This window comes from Garra rufa, chromosome 20 (genome assembly GCF_049309525.1).
Source record: "Garra rufa chromosome 20, GarRuf1.0, whole genome shotgun sequence".
In the NCBI taxonomy this organism is placed as follows: domain Eukaryota; kingdom Metazoa; phylum Chordata; class Actinopteri; order Cypriniformes; family Cyprinidae; genus Garra; species Garra rufa.
The window spans coordinates 25,413,934-25,428,052 of NC_133380.1; the positions used below are offsets into that span (position 1 = coordinate 25,413,934).

General features: G+C 35.5%; 1 protein-coding gene across 2 annotated transcripts in view; it reads right to left on the reverse strand.

Annotated features, from left to right (window-relative positions):
- nlgn1 (neuroligin 1) overlaps positions 1 to 14,119 on the reverse strand; it is a 293,385-nt gene that overhangs the window by 263,599 nt on the left and 15,667 nt on the right. For both annotated transcript variants that reach the window (XM_073825378.1, XM_073825377.1), the window contains exon 2: positions 4,013 to 4,812. In XM_073825378.1, coding sequence (XP_073681479.1) covers positions 4,013 to 4,499 — 487 coding nt within the window. In that variant the 5' untranslated portion in view covers positions 4,500 to 4,812. The remainder of the gene's footprint in view (positions 1 to 4,012; positions 4,813 to 14,119) is intronic.

Consider the following 14,119-nt stretch of genomic DNA (forward strand, 5'->3'; position numbering starts at 1 on the left):
CAAAGTTTGTGAATCAATTGCGGACTTATGCACGTCTAATGTACGACTCTGATATACACGAGTGTTATACATTAGGCACGCGCAAGTTTGCTATTATTACACTAATCGTCTTTACTTTTAAATTAGCACGACGGTTTGCTTCATGCATGCAGCCGAGAGACGTAACATTAGTTTGCATACAGCGTTTGGAAGTTTTGAGCCGCCATTCAGTCTGTATTTAACAGTGCGATGAGGCTTGCTGTGCCGAGTCTGAAGCAATAAATCACAGAACACGAGAGAGAGGCTGTGCTTTTATTATTTTCATTTAGCACATTACTAATGAAATTAAACAATTATAGGATAATATTTAAATTTATTTTAAGAAATCTCGCGGCTCTCCTGGAGGATCACTGAGGCCCCCTAGTGGGTCGCGACCCCCAGTTGGGAACCGCTGTCCTATGTCATCCGCTGGAACACCACTCTTTTCTGAAAACACTAACGACAGTTAGCGGAAGCTAGAAATTGCGGTTTATATAGTAAATATAGATTTTTTTTTTTTCCTACACAAACGCATTGGTTTGCTTTAGAAGGCCTTTATCAACCCCCTGTAACCATGTGGAGCTCTTTTTATGATGGACGGAAACACTTTTTTGTACTTCGAAATCTCAACATCCCTCCACTGCCATTAAAAAGCTTGGAAGAGCCTGGACATTTTCTAATACAACTTAAATTGTATTTGTCTGAAAGAAGAAATTCACATACACCTAGGATGGCTTGAGGGTAAGTAAATCGTGGGGCAATTTTCATTTTTAGATGAACTATCCATTTAAGGACATTACTGTCAAGGAAAAGATAAAGACAATATGCCTTTTTGTTTGAGGTTTCTACCTCATAAAATAAAGGTTCTTCATGGGCAATGATGATTCCACCAAAAAACCTTTAGAATCCATGGAATCCTTTCCATTCCAGGAAAAAAATCTTTATAGTGGACAATGTGTGAACGTGTGTAAGACAGATAGGTAGAGATTACGGTTAATAGTTTTATAAACCGTAATCTCTATTGCCCATTCATTGCAAATATAAAGCTTGGAAGAGCCTGGACATTTTCTAATACACCTCCAATTGTATTTGTCTGAAAGAAGAAAGTCATATACACCTATGACGCTCACGTTGTTTCAAGGTAGTTAATTACAAGATACAGAGACAACACAAAGCTGCTAAAAACCATTAAAGGCTGTTCTTATCTATCAGAAGTTTAAACGCAATTATCGCAAAAATCGAAATCAAAGGTTTCCATTGAAATTATTAAAAGTAGATTGGGGTCTGAAAAAAAATGTCATCGCTAGATTTTCCCTTATGAGAAAGCACAAAACACAATTTTCTAAAACAGCTTGCAGGAGCCTGAATAAAAGTGACATTTGTTTACAAAAAGACATATCATTGACAATTATTTCACAACTTGAGTATGAATCTTAACTGGAACTATTACCCTAAAAAATAATTAAAGTGCTAGCTCACCCAAAAATGAAAATTCTGTAATTAATTACTCACCCTCATTCCAAATCCGTAAGACAATTCGTTCAACTTCAGAACACAAATTAAGATATTTATGATGAAATATAAGAGCTTTCTGACCTGCATAGAACGTAGAACTGTTGCTGTCTATACAGGGTCAAAAAGCTTTCTGATTTCACATTTTTTCAGATTTTCTGATTTAATGACAGAATTTTCATTTCTGGGTAAACTATCCCTTTAAGTGTGATATTCTTAGCAGAAGAGAAGGGCTTTTACACAATTTACCTAGAAATTCTCAATCCTCGCAACTTCCTCGCTCACACCTCTCAAAACCACTCAAGCGCTGCAATTTTACTAAAATGCCTCCATTATTTTTTTAGGCAGGAGAGACAACTTTGCCATTCAAACAATCCCACAGCTGCGACGATGATGGGTGATGCTAGAAACATGGATTCAACTGCAAACATTAGAGATGTCAAAAATTGGCAGCAAAATCACAACAGTTTCAGCATTGGGGACTAAACATTCATGATAAACCCAGAGCAAGATGCTATCTGTGTCCTCACCGGCCTTCACCTAACAATGATCTTTAAAAGGCACAAAGTCTCTCATGGATTTTTCTTTTAAGGACATTTATGCTGCTATTTATTTATTTATTTTTTATTTCTGATCAGATTGGATTTGCACTGTAGATAAACGCAGATGAGTTTTAAGAATTAGTTCAGCATTAGTTGTTTGTTTCTTTACAATGTTGCCTGTTATTTCAAATGTGCAAGCCCTTTAAATTGGAGTGAAGTCTGATTAGCTGTCAGTGTTTTATCATTCATCAGCTGTAAAAAAAAATCATTTTGAAGGTGATCACAATGATATTGTTGCCCTGTATCGTTTTTTGTTAGTTGTGGTGTGAACTCTGCTATTCTCTTAAATGTAAAACGATTTTTAGAACGTTATCTTTATAGTTGCACTCTTAAAAATAAAGGTGCTTTAAAAGGTTCTTTACAGTGATGCCATAGAAGAACCATTTTTGATTCTACAAATAGCCATTCAGTCAAAGGTTCTTTATAGAACCATCTCTTTTTTTTAACCTTTTTAAAATCTGAAGAACCTTATTTCACAACAGAGAACCTTTTGTGAAACAGGTTTTTTGTGGAACCATTTAGACAAAAAAAAAGGTTATTCCATGGCATTGTGAAGCACCTTTATTTTTAAGAGTGTATAGTTATAGTTATCGTTATCGTTCTTGGTGTGAACAAGCCTTAAGTGTCTTTGGGGTTACACTACTTAAAATTGCTTATTTCTCTGGATTTAAACATTCTTTAAACTGCCTATAATGGATAGTTCACCCGAAAGTTCTGTTATCATTTACTCTCATGTCATTCCAAATCTGGTTGGTGGTTTTGGACCCCATTGACTTTAGGTAGGACACTAGTGTTGTCCAAACTAGCGATTCAGTAAATGTTTTTTTTTTTGGAATGACATTAGAATCAGTAAATTACATTTTTTGGGGGTGAAAATCTTTTTAACCACTGTATGGCAAGCTAAAGGTTTTCGAGGAAAATGTATTTATTCATTCATTGATTTTTGGCGACATCCGACCAGCAGAAGATAGGACAACGTTCTCCAGCTGGAACATTTTATGATTGTTCTTGTCGCCAGGGAGGCGGCATTAACAGGATGCTTTATATAAAGCGAGCTGTCACCAAACCTGATGCTCAGAGGAGCTGAGGTAGGGTACGTCAGGGGTGGAGAAGCTAGAGACATTATCTTGATGAAGCCGAGATCAATACAGCCAGTGTAAGCCAATGAAAACCAGATAGCATCTCTTTTAATTGAGATTAGACTCTGCAAGTTCAACGTGTGCCCATCTGATTTATGAGACGGCTCGGTCTCCCCAGTTAACTCTTCATGGTGGGAATCAATTATGGCTTCTTCTCGACCTCAGAGAGCTGAGATCTGCACTTCAGGTGTTCAGCTTTGCCTGTTCTCTTTTGGGTTTCATGTCGGTGGATACATACCTCCTTTTCTACAAATTTTCTTGCCGGGTTTTCTGGCACATTCCTTGGATATTCTTTTTACTGCAAAATGAATAGAAGACTAAAAAATAACATGGGAGTCCGTTATGGACATCAGGAGCATGCAACAGCACAACTTGACTGAAAAAGGAAGAGAAGAGTTTAACGACAGGAAGTTCTCTGACTTAAATCATCAAAATATCCCCCCTTTATGGGCTAAAGTGTCTGTCTGTATAACAAGTAAAGGGAGGGGAACGAAATCCGACCACCTAAAATGGACGTGCTGCAGCACACTGATAGATGTGCATGTGCAGGGGATGATGGAAAGGTTAGGACACACATACAGCCTCGCTCACACTCACACAGCGGCATGCATCAGGCATGCAGAGATCATGCAATTTTTAGGTTTTTTTTTTTTTGTCCGCTGCACTCATTCTCCACAAAGGAAACTGACACAGTGAGATGACAAAGACAGGTCTGTCCGTCCTGCCCGCACACAAACTCACCATCCTCCGTTGGCACGTATATGTTTAAGAATAAGCAGTCCTCGCTCTGGTCCTGTACGTAGGACGACACCACTTCAATACCGTTGGTGAACCAAACCGGCAACATAACGTCCGGTAGCCTGCCCTCCAGCAGGGTTTGGGGACAAACGGGGGCAAACTGAGTTGCGTTACGGATATCTGACCACGAAATAGGTGGTTCAGGCGGCTGAAAGCGCCTTTCGCCAGTGGGAGGCGCTGCGTAGGGGACGCCCAGGAATTGAATGACAGGGCCCAAGATCTCATTATTCAGCTCTTTTTTGAATCCTCGCAGTTTGCCGTAAGTTGTAGTGACAACCGGGTCCGTTTCGTCCAGTTTTTGAAAGGCCGCCAGTTGGGCGTGCAGAGCCAAGCCTAATATCCAACACAGTAATGGCAGATCCAGAGTAGGGCTGAGGCCTAGCCGTGGACACATGGCCCTCCAGAGGCGGTTTGGTTGTTGGAAGGGCATGTTTACTCTAGTCCCGCTAAGAGCGGTCAAACTAGTTTATATCCACTCGCACGAAAGAAACAATCAAACCCAAGATGCTGGACGTTCCGAGAGCGACGCTGTCAAAATCTCAAAGCCTCTTTGCATTGCAAGTATTCCCACATGGATTAAAATTTAGATCCGAGCGACATCCAGCTATTCGTCGGGTCCCATCCTATTGACGATGTACCTTTCCATCCTGGCTACGTGCGGGGCAGGGGTGGGGGAGGCATTTGAAGCAGGTTGTCCGTCCACAGATAAATCAAGCCTGGTGCAGCGGTTGGTCTATATCCTGCTGGAAATAAAAACAAAGAAAAAAAAAATTAGTGGTGAGGCAGATGGGAAAACGGCGCTTTATTGCTGTCTGTGATCTTGTGTGCTGCTATCCAGCAGAATGTTCTGGGATCACAGCTCACCGGTATGACAAAGCATCTATCATACGGACCCATCGAGACGGTTAAGCCGAGTCTCGGTCGGCGGCAAATCAAATACTTCTCCAATACACTCAAAAGCTGAAGTGATTATATAATAAAGCAAGTGCTTATGACACTGTATTGAAACTCACTTTGTCAGGGGGCATTTTGAGGTCTGACACAGGTGTCATAAAAGATAAACGTTTTTCAAATATCACAAATGAATAATTTATGAATCATGAGTCTCAATATATTTTAGCCATAAAATAGCCATAGTAAAGAAAAAACAAATAAAAATCTTTTTTGTTCCATTTTGTTTTTATCAATATCAATATATATATATATATATATATATATATATATATATATATATATATATGTGTGTGTGTGTGTGTGTGTGTGTGTGTGTGTGTGTGTGTGTGTGTGTGATATATGCACTACCTCGGGGATTTAAACTTACATTGCATATACATACAGTACTACATGACATCCACAAAAAAAAAAAAAAAAAAAAAACTATTGACCCTGCAGTTTAAACCACTAATAACAAATAACAAAATGTCCTGTTGTTTTTCATGATCATGGCTGGCTTCTATAAAATCTGTTCATTCCATTATTTTAAATCCAGACTAAACATCAAAAAAATCAGATGCAAAAACAAAATAATAGAAAACAGAAACCAATTGAAAAAGCAGCACCGCAAAACCTTTCCCATGTATTTAGTGCATCATCCTCACTTCATCAACTCACCGATCTGAGACAACCTTGCAAACGTGCAAGAACTATATTTGGATCCCCCCCAGAACACAAGTCTTAATAAGGAATAGAGGTTCATTTATAACCGTGGATGAGTCTTCCCCAGTGGACGCTGTGACGGGCGGATTCAGAACAGGCTTTCGCTCAGCACGGTAAATGAGAAAAGCACCTCTGCTTCCACGGCTGTACAATAGGGTTTATGTTCCGCTATAATGGGGCGTTTGTCTTGAGCACTACTGTACCACCACACACAGCCTCCCCTGCCCACTACCCTCCAACAAGCAGATCATTCATGGTGACTAGGCCTGGAAGTGTCAGCAGATCCGGACTCAGTGCCACACAAGCCAGACAGGGAGCAGACAAGGCTGAATGGAAGTGCAGGAGATGACCTTTCTCCTACCCCGTATAATGGTGTCCACAGGACAATGCTTAAAGAGCCTCCAGTCTGTATGATCAGAATATGTGGCCCCGAGGTCTAATCTACTGTAATAAAATGAGAGCGATCTCAATAGTAACATTGCGATGGTGCATTCTGTTAATGATGAAACAGAAACTGCCAGAATTTTATTACATTCAAAAGGTTTTAAACAAAACATAGTATGGGTTTAGAGGTAGGAATGTAATATAATTTACATTTAAATAAACGTTCATATACTTTTTGAGTAATATTTAGATGTTTTTTTTTTTTTTTTTATTTGAGGGTCCCCTATTACTCAGAAATTATATTAATGGGCATTTTAATTATTAGAATTATATATATATATATATATATATATATATATTTTTTTTTTTTTTTTTTTAGAATATTATTTAAAAAATTATTTATTTATTAGTTTGAGGTTAGTTATCTTTTAATAAATATTAAAATAATATTTAAAATAATTGTTGTTTATTTAAATCTATCTTTATTTAAGGGTCCTGTTACATTAATAGACATTTTAATTTTTTTTTTTTACATTTTATTTCATTTAAAATGCAATTTAAATATTGATTTAAACTAATATGTTTTATATGTAATGCATATCCTGTTTTACCATTTACCATTACATTAAAAATATTTCAAATTCAAAGATTGTATATAAGTGCTATTTTAATTTATATGTTCCCATTTTATTTGTTTGTAAAAAAAAAAAAATAATAATAAATTATTATATAATTCAATACAATAATTAGTGATTTTTTTAAGATCATTAAGACATTTTGTTACTTTTGAGTTTTCCCTGAATATAGATTTTGATGCTGAATTGCTGATATGGCATAAAATAAATAAATAAATTAATTAATTAAATATACATATTTCTTAATATAATTAATACAAGCAATAATATGTAAGCTATTGTATTTTCAAATTATTATAAGCATTAATGTGTAAGCTCTTATAAAAGTTAATAATATTCATTTATAAAATACAAATAAAATATATATTCCAAAAAAATAATATGAATTGAATATCTTGAATATTTAGTTATATCCTATCACAGGATTCTTAACACACCTAAACTGAGCCCCATCCCGCAATGCTGAATTTGTTAGCTGAAGTGTTTTATTTATCCATGATTAGTCAATCTCATTTTGGCCCAGTTGACATTTCTACTCCCCTCACTTCATATTTCAAAATAAATTGCTGCTATTGACGGTAGCCTATCAATGACAGGCTTCAAAAAGATGCAAAACAGTCGGTTGCATGCCATAATTAGGCGAACAGATAAACAGAGACGCAAGATGTGAAATCCACTGCATTGATTGTGTACCGTACTCTTAATGAGCCTATAAAATCGCCTAAGAGATTTTTACAATAGAGCGACGAGAAAAAAAGCTTCAACAACACTGATTCATAAATAAAACGATGTCTGGAGTAAAGAAAACACTATTTCTGTCCTTTTATTTCAAAATTTTATGTTTCCTTGTAATTAACTGTGAAATTTACTAGCATTTTCTAAACGCATACCATGTTTTTTTTCCCCTAGTTTATATATTAGCAGTTGTTTGTAATGAGATCGGCTTTGGCTCAGACGATAGAACGAAAGCCTGGGGAACTGAATTGAGAGATAAAGACTTCTGAATCCTCTGAGACAGTATGTAACAATCTCTGTCGGGATCTTAATACAGTGTTCCCTTGCAGACAAAAAAAAAACTCCACAGCACAGAGACTGTAAATCTCCATAGAATACACACAATCTGAATTTGCTCCTCAACTATTCTTATGGTATGCCTTCGCTTGTTTTCTTATAGGTACATTTACTCATTCTGAAGGCCTGGTATGCATATGCAAATATGTTTTACTGAATACCTCTTCTAATAAATTGAGGACATACTTTTTTTGCATGGTCAAATGCAAATGCAAAAGCAAAAACTTCTTACTTTAGAATCCATTAATCGAGATCTTTTTCTTTCATCATTTAAAACCACAAATATCTTTTTTGTGAAATATTTAGCTGTCTTTCTTTCGAATAAATGCCGCTTTGTTTGATTTTCTGTTATGTGAAGCAAAAACATTCTTATATTTTTCCCCTGTGGGTGTGATATCTTTGTCTCAGTGCTTTGGTCGTGTATTCTCTTGAAGTTTTTTTTTTAGTGTGTTTTGTCATTTCTTTCTGCTTGAAGTGCTTATCTTGTAGCTCCTGCTGTGAGTTGTCCTGTTAAAGACCGAGAGCTCTTAAACCCAGGGACTGTGAATCTCACTTACAGTTACAGTGGTTGAGTCTCAGCTAAGACTCAAGCACACCTACAATAATACAGCCTTCCTACTGTAAATATCTTTGTGGGTTACATTCAAATGATTGGCAGCAGTAGCTGTCAGCTATCTGTTGTGTTATTAGTTTTAAATTAAATAAATAAGAAAAGTTAAAATGTTAACATATAGTGGTGGCCAAAATTATTAGAACACTAGTATTTTCACCAGTTAAAAAATAGTTTTAAGTCAGTTATTTCTATATTTTGCTGTAGTGTGTCAGAAGACAAATCAGTTTACATTTCAACTTTTAATAAATTTCTGTTGTGTAAGTTTCATGAATTCAATTAATTAGACATGCTTTTTTATTAATACAATTTAAATTACGCATTAAACCAGTCTAGAAAAATGTAATAAACTGAATACAGAAAAAACTGAAACTTACAACTGAAAAAAAAAATAATAATTTGGAAAACAATAATACGGAATTTAGGAAAAAAATAAAACTGATTTCATAGGGCCCTAATAATGTTACAAAATATTTATCTTAATATTTATCTCTAACTAATGCTGTTTTTTTTTTTTTTTTCCATTTATCAAAGAATCCTGAAAAAAATCTATCGCAGTATCACAAAAAGTAGGCCCGCTCACACCAAGAATGATAACTACAACTATAATGATAACGTTCTAAAAATCCTTTCAAATTTAAGAGAATAGAGTTTACACTACGACTATAACGATAACGATACAGGGCAACAATATCGCTGGGAACACTTTCAGAACAATTTTTTTACAGCTGATGAACGATAAAACACTAACAGCTAATCAGACTTCATTCAAATTTAAAAGGATATAGCAGGAAACAGAGAAGCAAACAGACATTGCAAAGCAAACAGAGTAACATGAAATAGAAAGTTACCTCAGGAATTCAGCTCTAGTTTGGACAACATTGTCTTTCCTCCTTTGAAGGTGCAGTAGAAAAGAGTCTGTGTTGTTTTTTTTCTACTACATCGACCACGTTAGAGATCAGATAGTTTACGCTATATTTACTGTTTAGATGCGCTCGAAACATGCATGCTGAGGACATCTACTGATTGAAGTCATGTAAATGCAACAAAAACAAATAGTTAACTGCTTTAGTTAACATGAGCTAAAAATAAACTGTACTTTTACAGCATTTATTAATCTTAGGTAATGTTAATTTCTAATGCATTATTAAAACATTAACAAAGATTAATAAATAGTGTAAATAAATGTATTGTTCATTGTTCATTCATGTTAGTTACTACATTAACTAAGTGTTAAAAACCAAAAAAAAAAAAACTTTTATCCTGTGATTTAAAAATATAATTGCTGGTTTATATGCAACAATACTGCATTTTAATCAAAACATAAATCCACCCTGACACTTCTCAACAACGTTCTTATTCTCAACTTCCAACATACTGCCATTTGAAAATAATAGAGTACAGTTCTTGATTAGAAAGGTGGTCCAAAGCGGGAAAACAAATGGCTGATTATTTTAGCGAATGCCGTCAGAAGTTGTGAACACAGGCCAGAAACAGTGAGTTACTGCTGCAGTCAGTCAAATCCGCCGCCATTTCATCAGCGTTTGCTTAAGGCCCGCACAAGCTCACACTCACCTTAATGATCTCATCTCAACCGCAATAAGACTTGGGAAGAAATTTATAGGCCAAAGTTTATATGATTATGTGTGAATATGCTTAGCTTGCAGGTCAGGATGGTGGTACTGGAGAGTTTAGGGAATCTACGGTCTGATTGAGAAGACCCTGAGTTTATTAGAACTGCTATCACAGACACATTAAAAATTAACCATCATCTGCATGACGGAGTAATTCATCATATCATTAGTCCAGTCAGTAATGCCACTCACACATCATTCAAAAGTGATACAACAAAGTGACAGCTGACATCAGTTCTCTTTTCTACACTCGCATGCATTGTGGTACTCACGCAGTATAACATGTTTTTTTTTGGGGGGGGGGGGGGGTTTAGGCCTTGAACATGTTAGTTGCATTCATGTATATGCAAGGTCAGAAAGCTGTCAGATTTCATCAAAAATATCTTAATTTGTATTCTGAAGATGAACGAAGGTCTTACAGGTTTGGAACAACGAGGATGAGTAAATAATGACAGAATTTTCATTATAGGGTGAACTATCCCTTTAAGATTCTGTATTTAAAGGAAAAGCATATTAGAGAACCCCGCAACGAGAACACTTCCATCTCCCGAGACTGCAGTGAGCCGCATGTGAAGACGTGATGACAGAAAGCAGATGCCGAGACGAAATGAGAGTGAAAGACTAATTCTGCCGGCCAGAACTTCTTGACGTCAAATGACAACACGCAATGCAGCCGTCAATCGAACTGAAAGACAAAACCAAGGTAAAACGTAAACTGCCGCAACTGAACTGATCTTACTGAGGTGTAACGTTTTCAATGTCGACTTTAGTCATGGGAATATTACAATGCTGTATTTTAAGGCCATTCTTTGAGAGTCACACGAACACTGTCACACATATGCAAATGTGCACGCCTACGCGCTCACAAAAACACACACACAATTACGCATAACTCATTCCCAGCACCTGCAAGAGTGAACGCTTGCAGAAATGCTGAGGTGTATGACCACCACTGGGCCTTTGCATTATTCATTACAAAGGTACAACTAGAAGCATATCTGCTTGGCCGACACAAATATACCCACTCGCTTCTTCACATATACAAACATGCATGCACATTGCCTCTAAAACCCATACATATAAACAGGAAGTAGGCTTTGAAGTGGTTCAGGCAGCTCTGAACAAGAGGTTTGTTTGAGGATAAGGACGTTCTGGGCATATCCGGTGCTGGTGATCACCACCAGGTGCATTCTAGGTACTAATACATTTCAAATTGCTTTGATGCCATGCTAATGTGTGGCAAAATACTGTAAAAGGGCTGTGGATACAGTTGAGGTCAAAATCCCCCTTTCAGAAACTGTAAAATGTTAATTATTTTTAGGTCCCACAAATTCTTTGGTTTTCCAGCATTTTTGTGTATTTGAACCCTTTTCCAACAATGACTATGATTTTGGGATCCTTCTTCTTACACTGAGGACAACTGAGGGACTCATATGCAAGTATTACAGAAGGTTGAAATGCAAATTCAAAAAGTTTTAATTTGTGGGACCTGAAGGATTTTTCTGAGGAACAGTGGGCAGTTTAACTGTTCAGGACAAACAAGGGACTGGTGAAAAAACAGCTGTGGATCATTCAGGTAACAACACAGTATTATGAATCAAGGGGATGTAAACTTTTGAGCCGGGTCATTTTCATTTTTATGAATTCAACTATTATTTTCTTTCTTTTTATTTCTCTTATATGTAAACATCTTGCATGTGAAATATCTTATTCAGGTCAGTACTAAATAAACAATAACATGCATTTTGTATGATTCCTGTTATTTTGGTAAAATAAATAACAGATTCTGAAAGAAGGATGTTAAGTTTTGACCTCAACTAAAAGATGGCAGGAAATAGCTTGGTTGACAGCACAGCTTGATCTAATGAGCTTACAACCAATGCATTCTGTCCAACTGCATCAATTTCATCTGAAACAAAGAACTCAAAAATATGCATTTGCTTGCATAGTTTTTTTATTAAATTATATTAAATATTATTACAATTTAAAATTTTTCTACTTTAGTATACTTCAAAATGCAATTTTTTTCCTGTGATGGAATTCCAGCATCATTACTCAAATTTTCAGTTTCAAATGATCCTTCAGAAATCTTGTTATTATCAATCTTGAAAACACTTTAGTTTTTTTTAACATTATACATGTCTTTACTGTCACGTCTAATAAATGTAATGCATCCTTGATTAAGTCTTTAAAATAAAAAAAATAATCTTACTAAGTTATGTAACCAAGAATCATTATATGTATACTTATAAAATTATATAATCCACATAACTATATAAAAGTGTTTAACTGTGGAAGTGATAGAAGCAAAAATGTATTTAATATTATTTATATAACTTTTTGGTCAATATCACAACAAATAGATTTATTAAAAAGTGACCCAAAAACACTACAGAGAAAAGTAAAATAAAATGCCCTTTTGAAACAAAAGAAATGATTAAACGACTGAGATTAATGTCAAACTATTAACGCGATTAATCGCATAAAAATAAATGTTTTTGTTTACATAATATATGTGTGTCTACTGCTTATATTTATAATGTATATATAAATACACTCACATACAGTATATATTTTTGAAAATATTTACATGTATATATTTATATTCATATAACTGATATTATAACTGATATTATAAAAATATTTAATATATAAACAACATTTTTCTTAAATATATACATGCATGTGTGTATTTATATATACATAATAAATATACACAGTACACACATATATATTACGTAAACAAAAACCTTTATTTTAATGCGATTAATCGCAATAAATCACAATTAATCATTTGACAGCACTATTTTTTATATCGCTACCACAATTTTAAAATCTAAGTTAGGGATAGTTTACCCAAAAATTAAAATTCTGTCATTAATTACTTACCCTCATATTGTTCCAAACCCTTAAGACCTTGTTTTCTGTTCAGAACACAAATTAAGATATTTTTGATGAAATCCAAGAGCTCTCTGATCATCCATAGACAGCAAGGGTCCTACACAGCAAGAATTGTTGAAATTGAAGAAAACAAAGGTCTTACGAGTTTGGAATGACATGAGAGTGAGTGAACGGGCCTTTAGACACAAAGTCAAGTTTGCAGATATTAATAACATTCACCAGACTGCCATTTTGTGATATCTGTGGTGCAAGTTTTCCAGTTTACCTCTCCAATGTGTGAAAAGCAAAAACGCTTTGTCAACAGTGAGAGCTCTCTGCTCTTGGTGTCTCTGAGCAAGCGGCTCCTCCCACATGCACATTTGCAAGGGCATCAGGATCATGAATCTGAATGCTGCATGTGTGGGATTAACATATAAAATATGCAGACTGCCTTACATTTCCTATAATGCAAGTAGATGACCTGCTTTCCATGATGCTCTCCAATACAGTACCAATCCATACAGTACACAATCTACATGTAGTCAAATAAGTTGCGTGTAGAAAATTCAATTACACTCACCGTTATCAACATCATAATTGGAGATTTATTAGGAAGGCAGTGAGAATTACAAAGCCTGTAAACATGGAAGTAAAAACCGGTGTATCTTTATTGTTTTTAATATGAGGAGTGTCAAACGCTGGCTTTGAAGAGATATCTGCAATACCCATATAGTGTATGACAGATTTAGTCTGATTATTACGTGTGGGACATTTAGGTCTTCATTCCACAGAAATGTCACATTAGCCTCTGGTCAATGAGCATGTGACGAAGATAAACATCAAGAAGCTTTACGCATTCAAGACATGTGGGAAAAAAAAAAAAACAGATCCAATTCTATCCTGACCTGAACCACATCCTGGATTTGAAGAAAGACTAGAATGAAACTCATTCTTCATCTATGGTTCCATGAAGAGCCTTTAACATCTATGGAGACTTTCCATTACACAAAAGACTCCTTAAAGTGGAACGGGGTTCTTTGGATTATTAAAATGTTCTTCACAAAAAACACTTAAAAATAAAGGTTCCAAAATGTAAAAATAGCAACAGGTAGTACCAGTAGCTCACCAAGTGCAACCATTTGACATCATCAAAATAATGGTGCCCCCCACAGACCAAAAT